Here is a 25,413-nt window from a genome sequence, read left to right on the forward strand (position 1 = left end):
AGTTTGGAAAGTATTCATGGAAAATATGAACATGAATTGACTCATCCAAAACAAAATGAAACACAGTCCCTTTGGATGACCCGAATTTCTCAGTAAAGTGAGGATAATAGTGCTCGTATTAGACAGAGACGCTTCTAGGTTATTCCTTTAATTCTGAATCTACAGCTCGGTATTTGATTTGATAAATACATTTTTATTTTTCCATTTTAAATATGCTAGATGATAAATATTTAAACGGTTAAAAGTGGTATCAGGCACACGATGGTGCCCCACGTGCAAGCTTGTGTATGTCTAACGTAACCCCTCCCTTTTTTCTTCCCATTGCAGTGTTAAAAGGAAGCTGCATAATGACTGGGTGATGAAAATTAGATACATTACACCCCTGAGCTGTTTTGGGTCCTGCTCCTTAGACAGTGTTCATTCCCTGGTTTTGGAATCCTTGAAGAGACTTGAGGATAATTTGTAAGTACAGTAGTTTGTGTACATGAACTTTCTGCAACTTCAGACTTTTTACAACTACTAAGACCATGATGGCCCTGGAATTTACAAACTAGTTTTTAGAAACGTCAGGTGTAAATGATTCCATTTACTTGGAAGTCATGGACGTTACTCATGCAAATTGGAATATGATGTGTCCTCCTAGCAACAGTTTTGCTCATCTGATGTTTATTGCCACAATCTATTGGAATAAATCAATATGGGTGCATCTATAACCATATTGTTACAGTTCTGGGGGTAAGACTCATTCTTCCATGTCAACCGGCTAACCTGTACTCACAGGTCTGTAGCACAAACGTCATGTTCCAGGTGTAATAAAGACATGAAATGGCTTTCTTATAGACAGGTGCATTTGAAGAGTATGTAGTCTTATTTTTAATCTGGTTAAATATTTATTGATAACTATTCATATGTAATAATTATATAATATAACCATAACTATAGTATAACTATAATATAACCATAATTATATAACCATATAGTATAACTATAATATAACCATAACCATAATGATTAACACATAGTACCTGTGTGTTAATAATTATATTTACATATGATAACTATAAAACAGATGCTATACTTCAATTTTCAGTTGAAAAAATTAAAATTTTTTAAAAAATGTGTTAAGTTATATGCTACAACATGGATAGACCTCAAAACATGATGCTAACTGGCAGAAGCCAGACACAAAAGACTGCACATTCAGTGATCCCATTTATATCAAATGTCCAGAAAAGGCAAATTTGTAGAGATAGAAAGTAGATCAGTGGATGCCAGGAGGTAGTGGTAAGAGAAGGGATCTGAAGTAGAAACAGGGAAACTTTTGGGGATATTGAAATTGTTCCAAAACTTACTGTGGTGATTGTTATACAACCATATAAATTTACTAAAAATAACTGAATTGTACATTTACAAATCGGTGAATTTTGTGTTATATAAGTTATACCGCAACAAAACTGTGTTAAAAATGCATAGAGACTTCTAGTTTCTAGTCTAGCATGTGGAGTTTGGAAGTCATCACTTGGCCCTAACAGCAGGTGAAAAAGACAAAACTAAAAAATCAACAGCTCTTCTTCTCAAATCCTTCTTAAATCCTTAAAGAAGTGAAGTCACAGATCAAACTGCTGTCCTCAAATCTGGAGAGACAGACAGGCATATACTAAGAATCACAACTTACCAGAACAGAAATCCACAAACATGTACCTCTGGGAAACCAATATACTGTGATAGGAAAACCTAAACTGTGATTAACAAATCACTGGGGGCTCAACATAGAAAAGTCCAGGAGTTAAAAACTCCAAGGACCTAGTTAAAGGGGTCCCCATACTTTTGTGAATTTTACTTCCAGAAGCTCAACCAGTTTCCCACAGTGAATATTGGAAACTCCTCTCCTGCTTCTGATGGGGAAGAGGAAAATGTACCACATTCAAACACACCCAAACATTCTGTTCTTAGCAAAGTCTGTCCTCAAGCAAAACCATCTTACCAGATCCTAAGCTATTGGGGTTTTATCAAAGATTAAACGCCCTGGGAGAAGGAGATAACTCTAGCTTTCACACAGGAGAAGTGAAATACCAAATCCAGTCCACTCTAGTCATCCTGACTCACCTAAGGGAAGGGATGCTGCAAAACCATTGTGAAGTTCACAGTTCAGGGACACGGGCTCACCTAAAGACAGACCTAATCAAAGGGCTGTAGACCACTTTTGTTTCATCCCACCCACCTTACAACCTCATTATTAAATGCCTATTTGCAGCAGTTCCTTTTACACAATAGATTATGATCTCCTATCAAAAAAAAAATGTACAAGGCATACCAAAATGCAAAAACAGTTTGAAGATATAGAGCAAGTATCTAATTAAACTCAGATGCAGCAGGGATATTGAAATCAGAGGACTAGGAAGGTAAAATAACTATGAGTAATATGGTAAGACCTCTAATGGATAAAGTAGATACCATGCCAAAACAAAACAAAACAAAATAGGTAATGTAAACAGAGGGATAGAAATTTTAGTAAATAATCAAAAAGAAATGTTAGAGATTAAAAAAAAAATAAATAAATAAAGAATGCCTTTTATTAGATCAAAAGTAGACTGACATACTTGTAGAAGGAGTCTCCGGACTTCAGAATATATCAATACTTGTTTCAAAAATGGTAAAGAAAAAAACCTTATATTTTTCACACACACACACACACACACACACACACACACCTCAAAATGGATCATAGATGTAAATGTAAAACACAAAACTATAAAACTCCTAGAATAAAATCTAAATAGGAACTTTATAGATATAATACCAAAGCATAATCCATGAAAGGAATGGATGATAAGCTAGACTTCATTAACATTAAAAACTTGGGCTCTGGAAAGACACCGTCAAAATAACAACAACAACAAAAGCCACAGACTAGGAAAAAATATTTGCAAAAGGCATATCTGATAAAAAGACTCTTATCCATAATATACCAAGAACTCTTAAAACTCAACAATAAGAAAACAAACAACCTAATTTTTAAAAACAGGTCAAGGGGCTCCTGGGTGGCTCAGTGGGCTAAAGCCTCTGCCTTAGGCTCAGGTGGTGGTCCTAGGGTCCTGGGATCAAGCCCTGCATTGGGCTCTCTGCTCAGGAGGGAGCCTGCCTGCTTCCTCCTCTCTCTGTCTCTGCCTGCCTCTCTGCCTACTTGTCTGTCAAATAAGTAAATAAAATCTTAAAAAAAAAAAAAAGGTCAAAAGATCTGAAGAGACACCTCACCAAAGAAGACATACAAATGTCAATAAGCACATGAAAAGACATTCCACATCATAAGTCATTAGAGAAAGGCAAACTGAAGCCACAAGAAATATGGCAAACCCATAGGTAACATCATACTCATTAAAAGCTAAAAGCTTTTTCCTTTAGGATCAGGAACAAGACAAAGATGTACACTTTTACCACTTTTATTTGACATCATATTTGAAGTCCTATCCAGAGCAAGTAAGAAGAAAAAGAAATAAAAGGTATTCAAATAGAGAATAGAGAAAGAAGTAAAACTGTCATTATTTCCAGATGACATGATATTACATATAGAAAGTCCTGAGGACTCCAGCAGAAAGCTGTTAAAACTAATTCAGTAAACTGCAGGACACAAAATCAAATACCCAAATATGCAAAATATATACAAATATACAAGAATTAGTTGTGTTCTACACAATGAACTATTGGAAAGAGAAATTAAGAAAATAATCCCATTTACAATTGCATCAAAAAGAAAACAAATTAGCTATGAATAAATTTCACCAAGGAGATGGAAGACTGAATACTGTATGACATTAATGAAAGAAATTGAAGAAGATACATGTAAATGGAAAAGATATTCCATGTTCATGGATTGGAGGAATCAATATTGTCACAATGACCATGCTACCCAAAGCAATGCACAGGTTCAATGCAATCCTTATCAAAATTCCAATGGTATTTTTTCACAGAAATAGAAGAAACAATTCTAAAATTTGAACGGAACTGCAGACAGCCCCAAATAGGCAAAGCAGTCTTGAGAAAGAGTAACAAAGCTGGAGACATTATGCCATCTGATTTCAAACTAGTGCAAAATTATAGTAATCAAAATGGTATGGCATAGGTCTAAAAACAGACATGGAACAGAATAGAAATCTCAGAAATAAACTCACAATATACGACCAATTAATTACAACAAAGAAACCAGATGGAACAGCATAGAAATCCCAGAAATAAACTCACAATATATGACCAATTAATTACAACAAAGAAGCCAAGAATACACAATGGGAAAGGACAGTGTCTTCAATAAATGGTGTTGGAAAAACTGGACAGCCACATGCAAACAAATAAAACTGGGCCCCTATCTCACACCACACACAAAAATTAACTCAAAGTGGATTAAAGACTTGAATGTAAGAACTAAAGCCATAGGGGCGCCTGGGTGGCTCAGTGGGTTAAGCCTCTGCCTTTGGCTCTGGTCATGATCTCAGTGTCCTGGGATCAAGCCTCACATCCGGTTCTCTGCTCCAAGAGGAGCCTGCTTTCTCTTCTCACTCTGCCTGCCTCTCTGTCTGCTTGTGATTTCTGTCTGTCAAATAAATAAATAAAATCTTAAAAAAAAAAAAAAAAAGAACTAAAGCCATAAAACTCCTAGTGTAAAACATAAGTGGGAAGATCCTTGACATTGATCTTTGCTGTGGCATTTTGAATCTGACACCCAAAGCAAAAGCAACAAAGGTAAAAGTAAACAAGTGAGACTACATCAAAGTAAAAAGCTCTGTGTAGCAAAAGAAATCAGCAGCAAAATGAAAAGACCACCTACTAAATAGGAGAAAATATTTGCAAACTATACCTCTGATAAGGGGCTAATATCCAAGTGTGTGTGTGTGTGTGTGTGTGTTTGTGTGTGTGTGTGTGTGTGTGTGTGACTCATACTACTCAAAAGCAAAAAATTGAATTAAAAAATGGACAGAAGTTCTGAATAGAATTTTTTTTTCAAAGAAAACATACAGTTGGCCAAAATGTACATGAAAAAGTGTTCAACATCAGAGAAATGCAAATCAAAACCACAATGAGATATCACCTCACACCCGTTAGAATGGCTAAAGTCATCAGCATTTTCATGGAACTAGAACATATAATCCTAAAATTTGTATGGAACCAGAAAAGACCTCAAGTAGCCAAAGGAATGTTGAAAAAGAAAACCAGAGCTGCAGGCATCACAATTCTGGACTTCAAGCTCTATTATAAAGCTGTAATCATCAAGACACTATGGTACTGGAACAAAAACAGACAAATAAATCAATGGAGCAGACCAGAGACCCCAGAAATGGACCCTCAACTCTGTGGTCATCTGATCTTCAGCAAAGCAGGAAAGAATTTAACCAATGGAAAAAAGACAGTCTCTTCAAAAATGATGTTGGAAAAATTGGTCAGTCACATGCAGAAGAATGAAACTGGACCATTTTCTTATACCATACACAAAAATAAACTCAAAATAGATGAAAGACCTCAGTGTGAGACAGGAATACATCAAAATTCTAGGGAAGAACATGGGCAGCAACCTCCTTGACCTCGGCCACAGCAACTTCTTGCTACGTATGTCTCCAAAGACAAGGGAAACAAAAGCGAAAAGGTACTGTTGGGACTTCATGAAGTTAAAAGCTTCTTTACAGTAAAGAAAATAGTCAAAACTAAAAGACAACCTATGGGAATGGAAGAAGATATTTGAAAATGTCTTATCAGTTAAAGGGCTAGTATCCAAAGTCTTTAAAGACTTATTGAACTCAACATCCATAAAACAAAAAATCCAATCAAGAAATGGGCAAAAGATATGAATAGACATTTCTCCAAAGAAGACATACAAATGGCCAAGCAGACACATGAAAAAATGCTTCACATCACTCAACATCAGGGAAATACAAATCAAAACTGCAATGAGATACCACCTCACACCAGTCAGAATGGCTAAAATTAATAAGTCGGGAAACAACAAATGCTGGCCATGACGCTGAGAAAGGGGAGCCCTCTTGCATATTCTCACAAATGCAAACTGGTGCAGCTTCTTTGGAAAAAAGTATGGAGGTTCCTCAAAAAGTTAAAAATAGAGCAAATACAACCCAGCAATTGCACTACTAGGTATTTAACCAAAAGATAAGAACATAATGATTCAAAGGGGCACATGCACCCCAATGTTTAAAGCATCAGTGTCCACAGTAACCAAACTGTGGAAAGAGCCCAGATGTCCATTAACAGATGAATGAATAAATGTGTCTATACACACACACACACACACACACACACACACGTATGCATAGCAGAATATTACTCAACCATGAAAAAGAATGAAATCTTGCCATTTGAAATGACATGGAAGGAACTAAAGGGTATTATCTAAGCAAAATAAGTCAATGAGAAAAAAGATAAATACCATATGATTTCACTCATACATGGGATTTAAGAAACAGAACAGATGAACATAAGGGAAGGGAAGGAAAAATAAAACAAGATGAAAATTGAAAGGAAGACAAACCATAAGAGACACTGAACTCTAGGAAGCAAACTGAGGGTTGACGGAAGGGAAGTGGGTGAGTGGAAGAAATAATTGGGTGATGGCCAGTAGGAAAACAGTACAGAAGTTCCTCAAAAAATTAATACAACTACCATATGATGCAGTGATTCCATTTCTGGGTATTTATCTGAAGAATATAAAACATGAATTCCAAACTTATATGGACCCAACATTAATTACAGTATTTTTTATAATATCCAAAATATGGAAACAAAGTAAGTGTCCCTTGATGGATGAAAGGGCAAAGAAAATTGTTACATATGTAGAATGCAGTATTATTCAGCCACAGAAAAAAGAACGAAATCTTGCCATTTTTGACAACATGGATGAGTCTGGAGGCTTATATCAAGTGAAATAAGCCAGACACAGAGAGACAAATCCTGAATGGTATCACTTACATGAGGGATCAAAAAAAAAAAAAAAATCAAGCTCATGAAAACTAAGAGTAGAAAAGTGGATGCCAGGGGCTTGGGTGTTGGAGAAATAGGAAAAAGTTGGAAAAATGTGTAAACTTTCACTTATCTGAGGATCTAGTGTGTAACATGGTGACTGTAGTAGATAACACTATATTGTACAACTGAAATTTACTAAGAGAGTAGAACTTAAGTATTCTCAGAAGAAAGAAAGAAAGAAAGAAAGAAAGAAAGAAAAAGGGGAAATGGGAGGAAGAAAGGGAGGAAAAGAAAGGAAGGGAAAGAAGGAGGAAAGAAAGAAAGAAAGAAAGAAAGAAAGAAAGAAAGAAAGAAAGAAAGAAAGAGGCATCTGAGTGGTTCAGTTGTTTAAGTGTTGGACTCTTGATTTGGGCTCAAGTCATGATCTCAGGATCATGATTAGGATTTTCTCTGTCTCCCTCTACCCCCTCCCTACTCCCTTACTCTCTCTCAAAATAAAAAGAAAGAAAGAAAAAGAGAGAGAGAAAAAGAGAAGAAAAAAAGAAAAAGGTAAATATGTGAGGTAATGGGAAGTTAATTGACTCAATGGAGGGGAATCCTTGTCATGGTGTCTTCATACACCAGATCCCAAAAACCCAAAAAGATAATAACAGAACAAAACACTGGCGGTCAAACCTTAAAACTATAAAATGCCTCCTTGATGATTTAATTCCATTATTTAAAATTCAATTTCTATCTAAAGAGTTGGTGAGTTGCAGTGACATTGCATCATAGCTGGAGGACTTGGGTTCGATTAAAAGGCAGCTGGGAAAATTGGTGAATAGTCTGTTTGTCCTACTAACAACGCACAGATGATAACTACCAGATCCTTCCTATTTTTTTTTAAGAGAGACAGAGGGGGAGAGAGTGTGTGCAAGCTGGGGGGTGGGGAGGGGCAGACGGAGAGGGAGAGAGAGAATCCCAACCAGCAAGCAGGCTCCATGCCCAGTGTGGAGCCCCACACAGGGCTCCATCTCCCGACCCTGAGATCATGACCTGAGCCAAAACCAAGAGGCAGTGGCTCAGCCGACTGAGCCACCCAGGCGCCCCTCTACTGAGTTTTTAAATGAAATGCACAAAAAGTGAGAGGAAAAGGGAGTCTCCACACATATAGAGCTAGAATTTTTTTAAATTCTAAGATTTTCAATTTAAGAAACAGACTAACAAAATTAGAAATTTTATGAAAGAAAAGAGTATCACATCTCTAAAATGACTGACTATACCCTACATTTTCTTGAAAGTTAGAGTCTTCATGAAAGCCACATATTTCCCCCTCATTTAGAAAAAGATAAAAATGTTTATCTTGATGTATAACATATTGCACTGAGAAAATGAAGTAAAAACTTTTCACAGCACATTGAAAACAGTTTCATTTCCTAACATCAGATCTGATTCCACAAACATCATTTCTATGGCATAATTAATTTTCATTTAGTTTCTGTAACATAATTAACTACTAGTGATTATACTCTGACATTTTAAAGGAGTGCATTTCTGAAACATTTAATTAAGAGATAGATGCAACTTAATTTCTAATTGATTTGTATTATGTTGGCAATTTATAATATATTCATACCCATAAAGAAGCTTTTGGGAAACCATATGAAATACGATATGCCCTGTGGCCTCTATGAAGATGTATATTCTACTCCAACATCCAGAGAAAGGATTGTCATCTCCAAGATACACAAATCTACAGGCATGATTTTACCAGCACAAATATTCCCAGTACGTTCACCAGGGTAATTCTAACAGTCGACATGGTAACTGGAAAAGTATACACAGGTCATGTACTTCAGCCTTTAATCCAGAAGTGTATCAGTAATTCAATGAACATTTTTTAAAGATTTTTATTTATTTATTTATTTGACAGAGACACAGAGAGAGAGAGAGCGAACACAAGCAGGGGGAGTGGGAGAGGGAGAAGCAGGCTTCCCCAGAGCAGGGAGCCCAATGCGGGGCTCGATGCCAGGCCCTGGTTTCCTGACCTGAGCCAAAGGCAGATGCTTAATGACTGAGCCACCTGGCTGCCCTGATTCAACAAATATTTACTAAGTCACTATGTGTTAAGCACCGTGGACAATACAATATGTTTAAGGCTTGACCCCTGCCTTTAAGTACTTGAACTCTAAATGAAAAGACAAGAAATACAGCCTTAATCTCAATGGCATGCTGGAGTCAGCTCATATCAGCTGATGAGAGCTGATTGCTAAGATCTCAAGAAATTTGACAAACTTAATGAATACTACCATCATTTAAAATGTAATTTTATGAGCTCACAATTCCATTATATGAAAACCAAAAACAATAAATACTCAAAACTCATCACTTTTTATTTTAGTACATTTTACTGTTCTGTATGTTCTTGAGGATTATATGACCTTAGGGACATAGGACTACTATATAATGGTGTTCAACTGTGTAACTTTCCCTAACCCCAAGTTCAGAGATGTCGTCTTGCTAGTTTGAAATTAGCTACCTTAAGAATACTTATACCATGGAAAACAGCAAATGTTATAAGCCAATGACTTCCCTGAGCCCCACTTCCCTGGCCCTTGCTCAGTATTAAACACTTACTGGCAACAACCGGTCAGTAAGATAGGATAATTCACACTGCAAGCAGAGCACGTTAAATTCAGTTGAATGGTTTATAGTTACTGGCATCATAGGGGTCAGAAAAAGGAGTAATAAATGATAGTATTTGAGCAAGCCCTAGAGGGAAGAATACGTCTTTTATAGAGGATTATGAATAAATTTGGCAGGGATATTATTAAATAAGAAAGGTTATGGCAGCTAATAATAAGCATGCCAAGTTGGCTTCTGAATGAATTAAGGGACTTATTTCTTCTTAAAGACTGTCTTTACAGTTGGTATATTTAGCTGTGTATTGGCACTCTCACATTGCAAAATAGAAATCAACACATTGTTCTGAAGAAGACTGACAAGCATCTAGAAGTTTTGTCTTCAGAAAACCCAATATCCCTCCCTGGCTGCTATGTCTTACATTTTTGGCTCTTGAAGGCTGTGACTCTCCCTATGCCTTCTCAATGGCCTCAGTGAGGTCTCTAACCCTTCATCTCCCCCATTAGCTCCAATTTCGTCAGCTCCCTCCTTGACTTCCTTCTCTCCCTCCCCACCTGGAGCCCAGACTCATCACCTGAGCTCATATCTCACCAACATTCTTCTGTGCTATGCATCCCCTTCGGCCATGCACCAGTCAGCAGAATCCTAACCCTTCTGCTCAACAGAGCCCTTGGTCCCTCCTCCCAGACCTTTGTGTCCTCATTTGTCCCTGTTTGGTCCCCTCAGACTATTCCCAGCTCCAGCTCTGCTTACTCTCCACAGATGTCCTGTCCTCCGTGACCACAAAACCCTGAGGCCTTTAGAGTAATTCCCAGCAGCCCAAATCATTTGGAATCTTCTCTATCCACACCTATCCTTGATCTTCTCTTTTTGTTTTAGAGGTTGAGACATCAAACATTTCATCATTGGCCTTGCATTTTTTAAACTTCTTCTGCAGGATCTTGCTGATCTCAGTTTCTCCCACTCTCTCATTTCCGCCTATAGTACTCAAGTCTCTTCTAATGTGAGTAATGTTTTGCTTAACATATAATCTCCTTTAAACTATTATACTATACCTCTTCCAGAAAAAGTACTCTTCTTCATTCACTGTCTCCACTACTTTGGCATTATTTGTTCTCTCTATAATCCTCTCTCATATAACCTTTCCCCATCCTACTCTGTAGAAGAGACTCTCAAGTTGGCCAGTGTCTACATTGTATAACTGAGAGACACTGAACTTGTCAGATAGCCTCAGGACATTCAGCATTACTTATCTTACTCAGTAAAACTCTATTCTCTTACCTTTTGGGAAGCCAAAGTTTTCTCCTGGTATCTTACTATTCCTTTTCTTTATGACTCCTCTTTTTGGTGTCTGCTGTTGAATGGGGTGTTCTCTAAAGTACTCTCCCTAGACAACTTTAATTCTCACTTTCTAGGCACTTCTTGGGTGATGTTCCTCTTCTCTAGCCTACTAAGACCTATATGCTGATGAAACCCAAGCTATTTTGGATTTTGGACTTAGTATACCTGCTCACCATCTCCACTTGGATATCTTATAGCCCCTCAAACTCATACGTTCATAACTGAACTTAACTCCCCCACTTCTCAATCTATATATTTTATAGGATTTTTTATTTCTCTTGATACATCAAATCATCCTAGGCAGAAGTCTGGCAACTCCTCGTGATTCCTTCCATAAACCACCAATCAACAAATTCGTCTGTATTCTCTTATGAACACTTGTTGGATCTGTCTTGTCTTTTGTATCTCTATCCCCTTAGGCTATGATCTCCAACTGGTATCTTGCCTCTATTTCATTACCACCAAAACTATTGTCTATTAGTCTTCCAGAGTATGTTTATGAAGATGATAGCCAACCATCTCAATAGCTTTCATGTTTCTCCATCCCCTACCATAGCACTTCCATAGTCTGGACCTGCCAGCCTCTTCACATCGTTCCCTTCACTGCCTTTTACTTAAGTTTCTTTAACTCTGAGCCTGTGGCTGCTCCCTGGATAACCCGTGCTGGGAGTTTGTACATGTTTGGTGCCGAAATACTCTTCCCAGTCTTCCTCTCTTCCTTTCTTTCAACCTCCATAATCTTTTTTTTTTAATTTTGGAAAAGAGGAAAAGTTTTTGTTTTTAATTTTTTTCCAATTTTATTGAGGTGTAATTGACCCCATAATCCTTCAAGGGTCAGATGATACCAATTCTAGGAAATTGTTCTAATTCTCTCTGAGTACCTCTTTCCCCAACTGGGTTAGGTATCCGTTTTGTGCCTCAGTCTCTTTATTTATTGTTTTTTAATTATGTTCAAGGGTGTGTCTTTAGAAGACACCAAGCTTTTTGAGAGTTATTAATATACCCAACATTGTCTAACTAATTGTCTTATGACTTGAGGAATTTGACCACTCTAGAAGAAACTCTAGAGCCTGAATATTTATTTGTTTAGCAAATACTTACTGATGAGTTACTAAATTTGACACACTGTTCTATATGCTGGGAATTTAAAGATGAGTAAGACTAGGTCCTTGCTCTTGTGTCTAATGAGAGAGAAAACAAAGACATTCCCACAGAGGATGATAAATGTCATGATATAGATATTAGAGAGGTATAGAGAAGAGCAGAAGAGAGTTCTTAGAACATCTTAAATAGGATTTTGAAGGGAGAAAAATTGGAGAAGGCTTCCTGAAGAAGGTGTCATGCATGCTGAGTTTTGAAGATCTGGTAGGGATTAGCCAGGCACACCATTCCATGAGAGTAGATAAATAGCTACATGAAAGAGCTGGCATTTACGAAGATATGGAAATGAAAAAGAAAATAGTGAAACTCACTATAATTAGAGCACAGAAAGGGAGAAGGGTTGGGAAAGATGAGGAGGGACAAGCCAAACATGAAAAGGCCTACACACCAAGACTGAAGCCCTGGAGTATTAACCTGAGAGCTATATGAGCTATTCAATTCTTTGGCCGGGAGAATGGTCAATGAGGAGTTCTTGACAAACTGCCCTAGCAGTGAGAAGGGGAATGGGTTGGGGAAGGAGGAGGCAGGTTGGGAAGGAGGAGATGACTGGGGAGATAGGGTAATAGTTCAGAAAGAAGCTGACGAGAGCTGGAACTCAACTGGTAGAAGTGAGAATGGAGAGAGACCAGATCCATATATAATTTATAAGCATTGGCAACCTACTCGATGAGAGGAACAAAAAGAATCTAAGTTTCATTTTTTTGTTTGCAACCGTAATTTTTGCATATGTATTATATACCAAAAACTGTTCCAAGAATTGATAAACGGTATGCAAAAAAGACCAACTCTCTCCTCTCTTGGAGCACATATTCTAGTGGAAAAGACATAATCCAGTAAATGATACAAATTTAGGAAATGAAGTAGGGTTACAGGATGAAGTGACTGGAGGCATATTTTTGACAGGATGGTCAGGAGAGAGTACTCTGGGGAGCTCAAGTTTGAGCAAAGAGCCTTATGAGGTGAAGAGTCAAATCATGAAAGATCCAGAGGAAGTCTGAGAGCAGCGGAAGCTGCTGGGCTTCTGGCTGGGAGGGCTGTTTGCTTGGCCTTGCTGTTTCCTAGGAGAGAATGTGAGTGAAGGAGTATGCTGACAAGCAAGTGAGTTCTAATGTCACTTCTGCCACTTGTTGGTTGAGTGGTCTTGGGGATGTTACTTACCTGAACCTCAGTAACCTCGTTAATGAATGGGGATCATACTTTTTTATCTCCGAGGACTTTTGCATTGCTCAAACAAGCTGAAATGAGTGAAGGTCTCTTGAAAACTGTAAAATACTGTAACAGTTAAAAGGGTTATTATTTGCTTGTAGATATTTATGATCTTTCACAAAGAATTGATTTTTAAAGAACATTTTGATTTCTGTGTGCTGTCAAAATCCAGAATAATGACGGCACTGGGGGAAAAGAGAGGCACTAATCTTTTTCTTGGGGAAAAGTTATGACAGGGCCCATACTCCCTTTTTTCAAGCATTAAGATCTTTTAATCAAGTGGTGATTCTTGTGTTAGGTTTTAAATAGGGTAGTACTCTTTTTGCTCTCATTTAGATTGCATACCTTCTTTTTGTGAGGGCAAATATGTCCTTCAACTAGCAGGATCCAAGGCAAATCTAATTCCCTTTTTTCACCCCAGTGGAGTAACCTCAAGAGCATGGCTTAGTTGTTCATATTCTCCTTTTTTTATTCCTTCTTTATGCTGTATCCCAATCCATTTTCCTGTGCATGTGCACACACACATACACACACACACTCACACACACCCACAAAGGCAATCATTCTGTTGGGTTTCATATATCTTTTTGTTTATACATTTCCTTAAAAATATATATTTGTATGTATTTTTAGTTTATGTAATGGTATTACAGGGAATTTAAATGCCTACTTTGCCCCAGTGTTCCACAGACTTGGTACTTAGTAGCTGTAAACGCTTAGATTCTCTGGAAGGTTTTATTTTTCAGACTAGCCAGTACTTTCTCATCCATGCTCTGGAAAGTGTCTATTTTGCAAGAGTCAGGAGTTTGTCTCTGAGCCCAATTCTGAACTTCCTAGTATTTACCATAACGCTTGGGACGTAGCTGATGATACATTCAGCTGGAGAGAGTCAGGATATGGAGGTAAAAATACTCAAGACAGCCTCAGCAAACGGTGATCATCGATCTATTCAGTCAGATTCTGGCTGAGCTTTTCAGCGCTTTCCTTGGGCCACTCTCGTAAATCTAGAAGCTATAGAGATTTCTCAAGTGATGCAGTATAATAATGTTTTCCCGAAACGCCGGTACCATTGGAGAGTCATCTCAAGAAGAGGACAGTCAGGTCCTCTTCATCGCTAGATTCAACATACCCCTATTTCTGCAATCTCCTATAATGAGTCTTAAGTCGAGCCAGATGAAACTGCAATTACACTAATACATGATTGGCCAGCTGTTAAAATGGGAGCCAGCACGGCTCCCAAAAAGGCAGGGAAAAAACTCCTCTTGAAAAAATTTCCATTTCAAACATGATTACCATTTTGGTTATAATTTTGTATGGTAATTTCACAAATGGAGTTTTGTACCAGCAAGAAAATGAACATCTGCAATTAATTATGCCGTGTAAAGGAGGTTGGCCTGTTGCAAGACAGAAGTTGAACCTTTAACCCTTGGATAGCTTGACAATTCCCCAGAGAGGAGCAGCTAACTATTCAGCATTACTTTTCCTCAGTTACCCAATTTGGTGGCAGGTCATTATACGGGAAAGTGGATAATGCCCCCCCAAGCGGGTTGCAACAGAGCCAGGCAGAACTGGTCTCTGTCCTAGCACTCACGAGCTTTGGGACCACCGAACACCATGCACACAATACCATTAGCTCTTCTCCATCTGTTTTCCCATCTTTAGATGGGAAGGAAGACACCTACCTATCTTATCGTCTTATAAAAGGCACCTAAGTTACCTCATGTAGAGTGCTGACTTAATGCCTGGCACGTAGGACTCAGTAAATGTAAGTTCCTTTCTTTGTTCCCATCAGAGAGATACTGAAATGCATCCCCCCCCCCCAAATGAAATAAAATAAAAAAGAATTTGAATCCTGAGAACAGGTGGAGTGACTGTAGAGATGTCCTGGTTTGGGCTTCGTGCTCCTGCATCTGGAGTAAGGGTCATAAAACCCCATGGACCAACTCCAGCAGGCCACCTGTTTTTGTAACATCTGCACACCAAGAATGATTTTTCCATTTCTGATTGCCGAACAAATCAAAAGAATAATACTTCATGCCCCCTGAAAATTATATGAAATTCAAATTTCTTTGCTTATAAAGTTGTGTGGGAACAGGGCCATGCTTGCTCATTTATGTATTATGTATGGCTGTTTTCATGCTACAGTGGCAGAGTTGAGTGGTTGGGACAACAGAGCCTGTATGGCAAAGTCTGAAATATTCATTATTTGGCTCCTTAAAAAAAGAGGCTGCCAACTGCTGATCTAGAGTTTTCTGTTGGACTCTCCCTTGTCCCTTGGGATTGGGCACAGTATGGATCAGTGGCAGGTAATACTGCAGAGTGTGGACCACTTAAAAAAATACCTCTGTGTGAGGCATTCTTACCTCACATCTTCTAGGAGAAAATAAAAATGCCTTCTTCCTCACTCCTTGCCTTGACTTCCACTAACTACCCCCACCTCCAAGGAGAGAAAAGATACTGGCTCAATAGCTTCTCTTTATCAGTCACCGAATCCCCCCCCCAACCCCCAAAGCCTTCCTATCTGAGTACCATCTTACATTCAATGAACAACACACCCCAGTTACCTCTTTAATTTCCATCTGAATAACTTCTTCCCTCCCAGATTTGCATTTGTGTGACAAGAGCTGGGAAGCTGAGGTGAAGGACACTATCATTCAGTTAGGGCCTTTTGATGGGAGACTGAGTTTTTATTTTTTTGAAAGAAATTATCAGGAAATGTTTCCCTTTCCAAAGTGCTATTGTCTCAAGAGGACCAGGGAAAACTTCAGAGGGAACTTCCCAGAATCAGTACATTTTTATTCTCTGTGATTCTGGAAAGAGGCACAGTCAACCAGGTGTTCATTTCTTAAGGATATTCAAACAAATATTTGTTGGGAGCCTTCTATGCTCAAAGTACCATGGTGTCTACATTTTATTTTCTACGGAACAGACCACGTGGGCCTTCCTTGTACATGAGACTGAGCCTGGAGCCATCCTGCCATGTTTGGTGTTTACGGGGCTCACTGAGACACCCTGGCCAAGTGGGTGGCCCACCCCTTCTCACCCACCACCTAATCCTTGAGGAGAGAAAATGGTGTGAGGGACCTGGGCTCAAGTCCAAACATAAAACCAAATATTTCCCTGCATTGTAAGATATGAGTAGAAACATTCTTCACTCTTTAGATGTAGGATGCTATAGAAATACCAGCTGATATTACCATGATAGATTTCTTACAAAGCGTTTGATTTCTTAGAATGGTCTGGTGTGTTTTGGTTAGAGTAAGATATACCCAGTAACAGAATAAAAAAGCAGCCATCAAAAGAAACGAAATCTTGCCATTTGCAACGACGTGGATGGAACTAGAGGGTATTATGCTGAGTGAAATAAGTCAATCAGAGAAAGAAATTACCATATGATTTCCCTGATGTGGGGGGTTTGGCGGGTAGGGAAGGAAAAAATGAGACAAGTTGGGATAGGAAGGGAGACAAACCATAAGAGACTCTTAATCTCAAACAAACTGAGGGTTGCTTTGCGACAGGTACAGAGAGGGTGACTAGGTTATGGACATGGGGGCGGGCATCTGTTGTGGTGAGTGCTGTGAAATGTGCAAGCCTGACAATTCACAGACCTTTCCTCTGGGGCAAATAATACATTTTATGTTAATAAAAATAATTAATTAAAAAAGAATATTATAGAGATGTGAACACACAAAAAAGCAATCTATTAAAAAGTACACAGTTGAATATGTATATAAAGTATCTATTTTTGAGTTTTCTCATCAATTGACATCAATTATAGCTTTAAAAGCTGAAATAGTTAAAGGTACAGTTCATTTATTTGTAATCCATCTAACAATGTGGGCCAGAAAAGTAGAGAGTATAATTCTATTGGGCAGGTATTTAAAACAACAACAACAACAAATGTAAATGCTAAATGTGTATAAGTTCCATTGCAGATGCTGAGAAATTGAGAAAATGATAGATTTTTTTTCATGATCAACTAACAGGATATCAAACAGTTCTTTTCCTGCTGCCTTGGGATTTTAGCTAATGCCCCATTTTCTAGGGAAGTCTGCTGAAACATCCTCAGAATTATTACAAGGTAGTCAGAGCAGTCCTGTGACCCTTCTGCCATTGTCCATCCCCAGCAAAGAGGGGACAACTAGCAATTCCAAAATAATTGAAGAGAAGAATCAAGGAACACAGCTGTGGGACTAATTGGGGAATGTTGGGGTGATTCATCTGTCTTCTCCGGGTGGAAAGTGGAGGTTGGAGAGAGAACTCCCCCTACCCCAAGCCAAGTGAGGACAGCTTCAGGAGAACCCATTCCATGAGAACCTGCCCCGGAAGAGCCAAAAGGGGTGGCGGGGGAAGGCTGCTGGCTGGGCCACATTGTGACTTATGTGGCCCTGGGTCCTTTGCCTTCATGGGTCCCTCCCACCATAATACTATTCCATATTCCACATGATTTTTGATATAACTTTACTTCCATATTTTTTCTGTTTTAGAAAACAGTAGATTTTCATGGTTTCTGGAAATATTTTTTTTTTCTGATGTGAGAAAAAATGAAAACATTTATCATGACCTCAAACTTACATTTTCTTTCCTTCTGATTTTAAGAACAATTAGAGCATTTTTGTAGGACCCTGAAAGTACCATGAGCCCAAGGCACTGTGCCTTCTGCTAATGGACACATTCCTCCCTTGGACCCATGACAGTGGGAGGGGCTGTGGTCACAATGACACTGCTCCATGTGGCAAGCCGTGTGAACTGTGTCCCGTGAGACTCAGGAGGTATCTTAATAGAAGCTGTGCTAATGGAAGCTGGCCCAAGAGGCCTTGCTGTCAGTGCAAAGGGACATGGGAAGAGGCCATGTTAGAGACAGAGGTAGAAGAAAATGGTGCCATTCCTGGTTTGTAACCCCATGAAGCTCAGCTCAGTCCATCTACCGGTGACAGTTAGAGAGTGTGTCATTGGCAAAACTCAAAATGAGTCCCCAGTCAGAACTGTCTGCTTCTTCTCTAGGACATTTAAACATTTTCACAATTCTGAATTCTGACTTTAGACTTATGTTACTACATTGAGGCTTCTTTTCATGAGCTTTGAAAAAGAAAGAAAAGATTGAGGAAGTATTTTATGTACTGATTTGGAAAGGTCTTCAAGATATAATATTAAGTGATAAAACAAAGAACAGAATGATATACACAACCGTGTGTGTTTAAAAGGAAAGGAAAGAACACGCAAGCCTCAGAGGCAAGAGGAGAAGAAGGCCAGTTGCTTTCCTTCCTTCCCTCCCCTCCCTCCCCTCCCCCCCACAATCTCCCACTCCCTCCCCCCGCCCTGGCTTCAGGGTCTGCTTACCTCCTGGTCTGGGGCTCCTTCTGGGTGCTCCCTTTCATGGCTCCTCCTTTCCCCATCTGGTCAGATGTAGTAACAGCTCTCAACTATTGCTAGCACCTGAGGGCAGTAGTAGTAGTATTATCCCATTTAATAAATTAAGACGCTGAGGCACTGGATGAAGTCAGGATTTAAACCTACACATTTTCACTCAAGCTCAGCTCTTTTAAGCCCAGCATAGTAATACTCACAGATACCAAGTTAACACTCAAAACCTATATGCCAAAATTATATAATAGATGCTCTAGTTGTAGGGAAAATAACATGGTACCAGGAGATAGAAAGAAGACACTACTCCATTAGTGAGGGCAGGACTGTGTTGAGGCAAGGCCCATGTGAAAAGGCAGCATGTGAGCTGACACTCACAGGAGGACGGTTGCTAGAGGGGTTGGTATCTGGGGCCAGCACATCTTGGGCTTGTGCAGAATCTCCCGAGGAGGGAGAGAGCTCAGTGCAGCCAGAAGGGGGGCAGGCTAGAGCAGAACGGCTGGAGCACAGCATGAGGGGAGAGAGGAAGGTATGGGGCCGCCCAGGACCACGCAGGCCAGGCAGGCCAGATGAAGGAGCTCAGCTCCTCTCGGAGCCTCAGGAAGCCCCTGAAGAGAAGTGCTATGCTATGCTGGTTTTAGGAAGACCATCATGGCTGAAGTTAGAGTTAGCAGACCATCATGGCTGAAGAATGACAGCAGGATTTGAGGTGGGAATGTAGAAAGAAAGATGGACAACAGTGGAAGCTGAGAAGTTAGCACTTTGTTGCAGAAGGTCTGGTGTGGGGGGGGGGGTTGGAGGCTTGAACCTAAACACTGTAATGAGAATGGGAAGAAGTCAGATTTCAGGTGTATTTTAGAGGTTTAGTCAACAGGACTGGACAGCAGTGGGATGTGGTTGGTGGGAGAAGAGGACGTGTCCAAAGGTGTTCCTGGCCTTGTGTACACCAAACGGACGCAGTTAGCCATCCATTATCCTTTCTGGATTAAGAAGGATTGGTCTCTGGTCACCACCCCGGCGGGGAGGACTGGGTTTCCTGTTAAGCAGAAACAGTACAGAGTACTGTGCTAATATCACCACATTATGGAACAAGTAGACTCTGTCGGTCAGTGCGGACTTCATCATTACTTATAATAGTTTCTGTGGTTACATAGATTTACCAGCTTAGAAATGAGCCTATTGTACACAACCTACATGTACGTTAGAATTAGTTGGATACATGGAATTGTAGAGGCTTTACATCTAATTTGTGTTTCCCAGGCCTGTCAGAGAGTTCTCCATGCCAAGAGGAGCCAACACTTTCTGTTACTGCACAAAAGCAAACGTGATTGTCACTGGAGGTAAGGGAACCGTTCGTGTTGTACAGAGATTCTCTACTTTGCCAACCGTGCTCTCCTTGATTAATCTAATGACAAAGTGCTTCTCATGAAATGACAGAGTTTTGCTCCTGGGGAGCCTTTCAGAGAGTTAAAACATTTGCATAAAGTTAAATCTGTCATTCTTTTTCTTTGTGCCTTCTGGATTTGATGGCACACTTAGAAGGTTCTTCCCCAGCACCGGGATATGGGTTATAAATTCTTCCATATCTTACTCTTTTTTATTGCTTTATATTTTATGTTTGGATCTTTAATTTTTAATTAAATTTTAATTTTAATTTTATGTTTGGATCTTTAATCTCTCTAGAAGTTATTTCAGTGAATGAGAGCATGAGATCCCAGCCTGGGGCCCCTGTGCGGGCTTTAGAGGAATTCTGGGGTCTCCTGTGGCCTATTGAAACTTGTGTGTCTATGTGCATTTTTCCGCAGACATAGTCCAAAGAGTTATCGAGTCCTCAATGGGGTTCATATTCAAAAGGGTCAAGGGCCAGTGTTTTAGAGTTAGCAGAAAAGAGGCCAAGGAGAGATCCTGGAAGCATTCTAATGTTTCAGGGTTAAGGAGGATGGGACATAGGACACACGGTCGTCTGTGGAGAGTATGGTATGTGTGGTTCAGAGGGGAAGGTGGAGGATAGAAACATTCCTCAAGCCTCATACTTGTCACCTCTAGCCCTAGGGTGCTAATACAGTAGGATGGCTTCGAGCCTGGGCTCTGGAGTCAGACCTTCTGGGTGCACATCCTGGTTGTCTTTCTGGCCTTGGGTAAGTCACTTAATCCCTTTAAGTTTCAGTCTACTCTAAAGTGGGACTGGATAATAGTACCCACTCATAAGATTATTATAAGAATTAAGCAAATTTGAATAAAGTACTTAGCACACAGTAAGTACACAATATAAATTTGCTAATAGTAATACTAACAATAACAAAAACACACATACTTCATATGGTGGTGCTTAAGATTAATTGAGATAATGTATGCCTGGGACATAGTAGATTTTCAACAAATATTTATTCAATCTGTCTACAATACATAGACAAAGTCATGTTGACAAAAATGTAGAGGTTTTGTTGGAATAAAATGAAACGGGAGGTTCCAGTCAGGAAGCTGTTCCGGGAGTCATGAGTGAAGTGGTGAGGGTCTGATTATTGCAAGTGAAATGGAAGAAGAAAGGACAGAGCCAATCCCATGGGAAAGAAATCAGTCATAAAACCTGAAGCCGGAATGACATTGGGATTAATAAGAGGGATCAATCAGCTCCGAGTTTGTAAGATCGGAAAACGGAAGAGTAGCAACTGTATTGTTACCAGAGATCAGGAAGAGGGTGCTCACGTGGGAAAGAGAGCAAACACATCTCAAGTTTGAGCTTGAATGTCAAGTGGGATTAGACACCTGGGAGTATGCTCCTTCTGGTGATGAAAAAAGACCCAGTTGGAGCTAAGGGTTATGAGGACCCCCAGGCTGCCAGTGTGAGTGTGATGAACTCCCAGGGGCACCTCAAGATCAGAATCACCTTCAACAAGGAGCATGTGGACTTGAAAGATATAAATGAGCAACGCAGAAACTCAAGTAAACATCAAGAAATGGCTTATACTGGAGATCTGAACATTATTAGGAAGGGAAAGAGTAAACACAATTTTTAAGAAAGCTCTGCCATCCAAAAGATCAACACATGTACCATTTGGAAAATGCTTTGAGCAAGAATATTTATTAAAAGAGCAAAAAATGTTTGATGAGTAAGTGCTCCCAGCTCCTTCCACATGAGATTTCTTCAAATTCCTTCCCCCAAAACACACACAGCTACGACATTTGGTTTTCTACCAAGATTAGCCTGCCTCAGCCCTGAAATGCCGATATTGGTAAGTACTGTTGACCCTTGAACAACACAGGTCCGGGATGCCAGTTACCCCCATGCCACCACAACCGACAGTAGAAAGTCCACACGTAACTTTGAACTCCCACAAAACTTAACTACTAGTCGCCTACCATTGACTGGAAACCTTACAGATAATGTAAACTTTGCATTTACACATATTTTGTATGTTCTGTATATTATATGTTGTGTTCTTACAATAAAGTAAACTAGAGAGAAGAAAATGTTAAGAAAATCATAAGACATGAATATGAATTTATAGTTCTGTAGTGTATTTATTTAAAAAAAAATGTGTATGAGTGGGTCCACACAGTTCAAACCCATGTTGTTCAAAGGCCAACTGTGTGAAGATAGCTACACTCTCACTTCACACCTGGCAATCTTCCCTGAGGACATAGAGCTAAAATGTTTTTCAGCAAATGCACAGTACTCATATTGTAATTTGTGCTCCGCTTTGGCCCTTTGACAACACTTACGTAAAACTAGCTTACGGTTCGAATATTATTTTTAACAAATTACATAGCAATCTACTGGAAAGCAAAACAAGCAAAAACAATGCATTGAAATTTAGAAGAGGTGGTTGTATTCATAGCTCAGACACTAACCAGCTGTATGATTTTTAGCTCTCATGTAATCTCCCGTTGCTCATGTTCCATATCTGGTAAAATGAGGAAGTTAGATTACAAGAATTCCAAGATCCCATTGAGCTTAAAGAATCAGAATTCTGTTGTTTAAAGAAATTTCTGTTCATGGCAGATAAATTAAAATGTCCTTTGGAAAATTTGGAACCCTCTCTGCCAATCAGGTATATTGTAACTTACTGGTACTCAGTGTATAGTCAGAGCTCTGTGCGCTCAGAAAAATAAGACGTTAATGGGCCACAGACTTCTAAATTTCAACTAAGGACATTAAGGAAAGAAAGCAAAGCATATGGGTAACAAGTCTGCAGAGTAGAATGTGGGGTTTATGGCTTGGACTGGGAGCAAGTTTCATGGCGCCTGGTAGTGATGATTCTAAGGACGAACAGGGGTCCAAGTCTTTGAGCTGTGCTAATTGAAGTTATCCTTTGAAGAGCTCCATGCCAGTCTAGAACTCATAAAGGAATGAATACTAAAATTACATGTTTTCAAAGCAAAAGAAGTGGCATGCTTATCTTACACTTTCTGGATCCCTGCTGCCCTTTGCTGAGTAGATGACTGTCTTGGCTTCTTCCTTGTGAGGGAAATGGCCCCGATCACTCAAGAGGAAAAGGTGGGGTGCTCCAGGGATGAGAGGGAAAGAGCCCAGTAGTCCTCAGAGAGGAAGCAGCAAAATCGCCCCAGAATCAAAGTGTGAGGGATATTGCCCTCAACAGGACAGGTCTTCAGTTCTGTGACAATCATGGCCTTTTGTCCTCCTTCAACTCAAACCCTCCACAGGAAACCCTCCGAGAAAGTAAAATGGCGCAGTTGAAGTGAGATCCCATTTCTAAAATCTGATTGTTCTGAAAAGATAAGCTATCCCATTAATCTTAACCAACTCCTTTGACCAGCCCTTTGTTCTCACACAAAATACTTCAAAATGTTAAGAATTGACCAGCTTTCATATAGTTTGTCATCTTAAGCATTTTAATCATTTCTGAGGGGAAAAAATGTGTTTAGTCCAGTTCTGGGATTCAAATCATTTTCGTGTTTACGGATTAAGATGTTTGACCTTCGTGAACCTCAACACTCATTATATTGTGAGATGGCCAGCTACATACAGCCTTGGAATCTTATTTTTCTAGCTCCTTTACCAAAACGAAACATTTAGCAGCATGACTGACAAGCAACTGATACTTCTCGCTGTGCAAAAATTATTAAATGGTCACAGTTACAGAGCCTCTGTTAGTGGAAGATGCAATTCCTCAGTGACTAAAGACACGTTTTCCTCAGGAGAATACTTTTGTTGATGAGTGACTCAGCCGAGCACGTTGCTAAATGTACCATGTGGCCCAGCTGATGACTCAACACATACTATGAAAGCCGCTTCATAAAGCATAGCTGAATGTGTGAAATTTGCAGGGACATTTGATGAGCTGGAGAAAACAAAGCCAAACCAGGACAAAGTACTTAATCCAAACAAAAATAAAAACAAATAAAATCGCAAACTTTCTGAGCATTTCTTTTTAGCTCATGGTTGTCTCTATCGGCCATTTTAAGAGTTAAACTCCTCCTTTGGGCGGTTCGATGTAGACAAACGATTCTCTGCCATGCAAGATAATATGGGGGCTCTGTGTGCATCTGTTAATATTTCATTCCACCAGCGTGTCTTGCACAACTGCTACAGACTAGGCGTCATGAATCACACAGATCAGGTTGCATTTTAACCTTCAAGAATTCAAAATTTAGTGGTACGAATAGGGCATGTAAATACACAGCTGTGATACCACGTGGTGCACAAGCAGATTCATGGAACTGAATTCATGGGACACATGGAACAGATTCATAATCAGAATAACAACACAGATTAAACACCGTCGGCTTAGTATCAGAGCTTAGTATCACCTCCATTTCTGGTCATTCTGGCTCTAAAAATCCACCGCACAGATAACATGAGGATTCCACTGCTATCATCAGAAAGCAAGCAGAGCTGGAGGACCTCTGGTAACCAACCAGAGGAGACCCTGGTAAGATGGGGCTTCCTTCATAATGCATGCTGGACAAAGCTTTTTGTTTGCCACATTTCCCACGTGGCAGTCTTCCGTTGTACCCTTCTTCCTGTGGCACCCAAGTCATAGATTTCCTTCTAAGGGTAGCCTGACCTCATCTTCCAGGAGTGATAAAGTCCAATTCAGGGGCAGCCTGGCCAACCGCTTGGGGGCCTAAGGCTCAGGTTCTGAACATACTGCAGCAAGGGCGAGACTTTTCAGCCATTCCCAGCAAAAAGTCAACACAAGCAAGATACTGCTTTACAGGAATTATCTCGTGACCTTTACAATTCCAGATTGCTCTGTATTCCCACGGTAGTAACCTCTCCCTCCATAGCACACAATCATTAAACCTCAGAGTGGGAGGAAATCTTGGGAGATCAAAACTATACAGATAAGAAAATTGAGGCCCCAGAAAAGAGAATGGTTTGCCTCAACTCATCACCTGACATGTGACTAGGCAGCTGGGTGCTCCAGTCTGTTCTCTTTGCTCCCAGCCCCTGCTCCTCCCCCCTGGACCCCCAGGACCACTGTAACCTGGTTCCCACAGTCCGTCCCTCCCTTCCTTTTCTCTGTGCACTGAGCCAGCTCATGTCCTCAAGAGTGAGACATTTGGATCCACTGACTCACCAGCTGAGATAAGAACTTGCTAAAGGAAAGAAAACCCTATCTTTATATGTGACTCTATCAGAATCCTGGTTAACAAAAAGAGAGAAACTGAAAATAAATGGAAAATAACAAAGGAACAAGGGATTAACCCCTAACGAACCATAATGTATTGTTTATAGTATTAAGACCTACCTTCATATTGTTATTTGCTGTGACTACTTCCTTTTCCTCT

At 39.7% G+C, this 25,413-nt stretch overlaps 1 protein-coding gene across 3 annotated transcripts in view; it reads left to right on the top strand.

Moving 5' to 3' along the window:
- Window positions 1-25,413, top strand: part of WDR64 (WD repeat domain 64) — a 140,455-nt gene that overhangs the window by 37,202 nt on the left and 77,840 nt on the right. For all 3 annotated transcript variants that reach the window (XM_004756758.3, XM_004756760.3, XM_004756761.3), the window contains 2 exons: window positions 328-462; window positions 19,918-19,997. In XM_004756758.3, the coding sequence (XP_004756815.1) occupies window positions 328-462; window positions 19,918-19,997 (215 nt within the window). The remainder of the gene's footprint in view (window positions 1-327; window positions 463-19,917; window positions 19,998-25,413) is intronic.

This window comes from Mustela putorius, unplaced genomic scaffold (genome assembly GCF_011764305.1).
Source record: "Mustela putorius furo isolate JIRA1106 unplaced genomic scaffold, ASM1176430v1.1 tig00000785_pilon_pilon_pilon, whole genome shotgun sequence".
Lineage (NCBI taxonomy): Eukaryota > Metazoa > Chordata > Mammalia > Carnivora > Mustelidae > Mustela > Mustela putorius.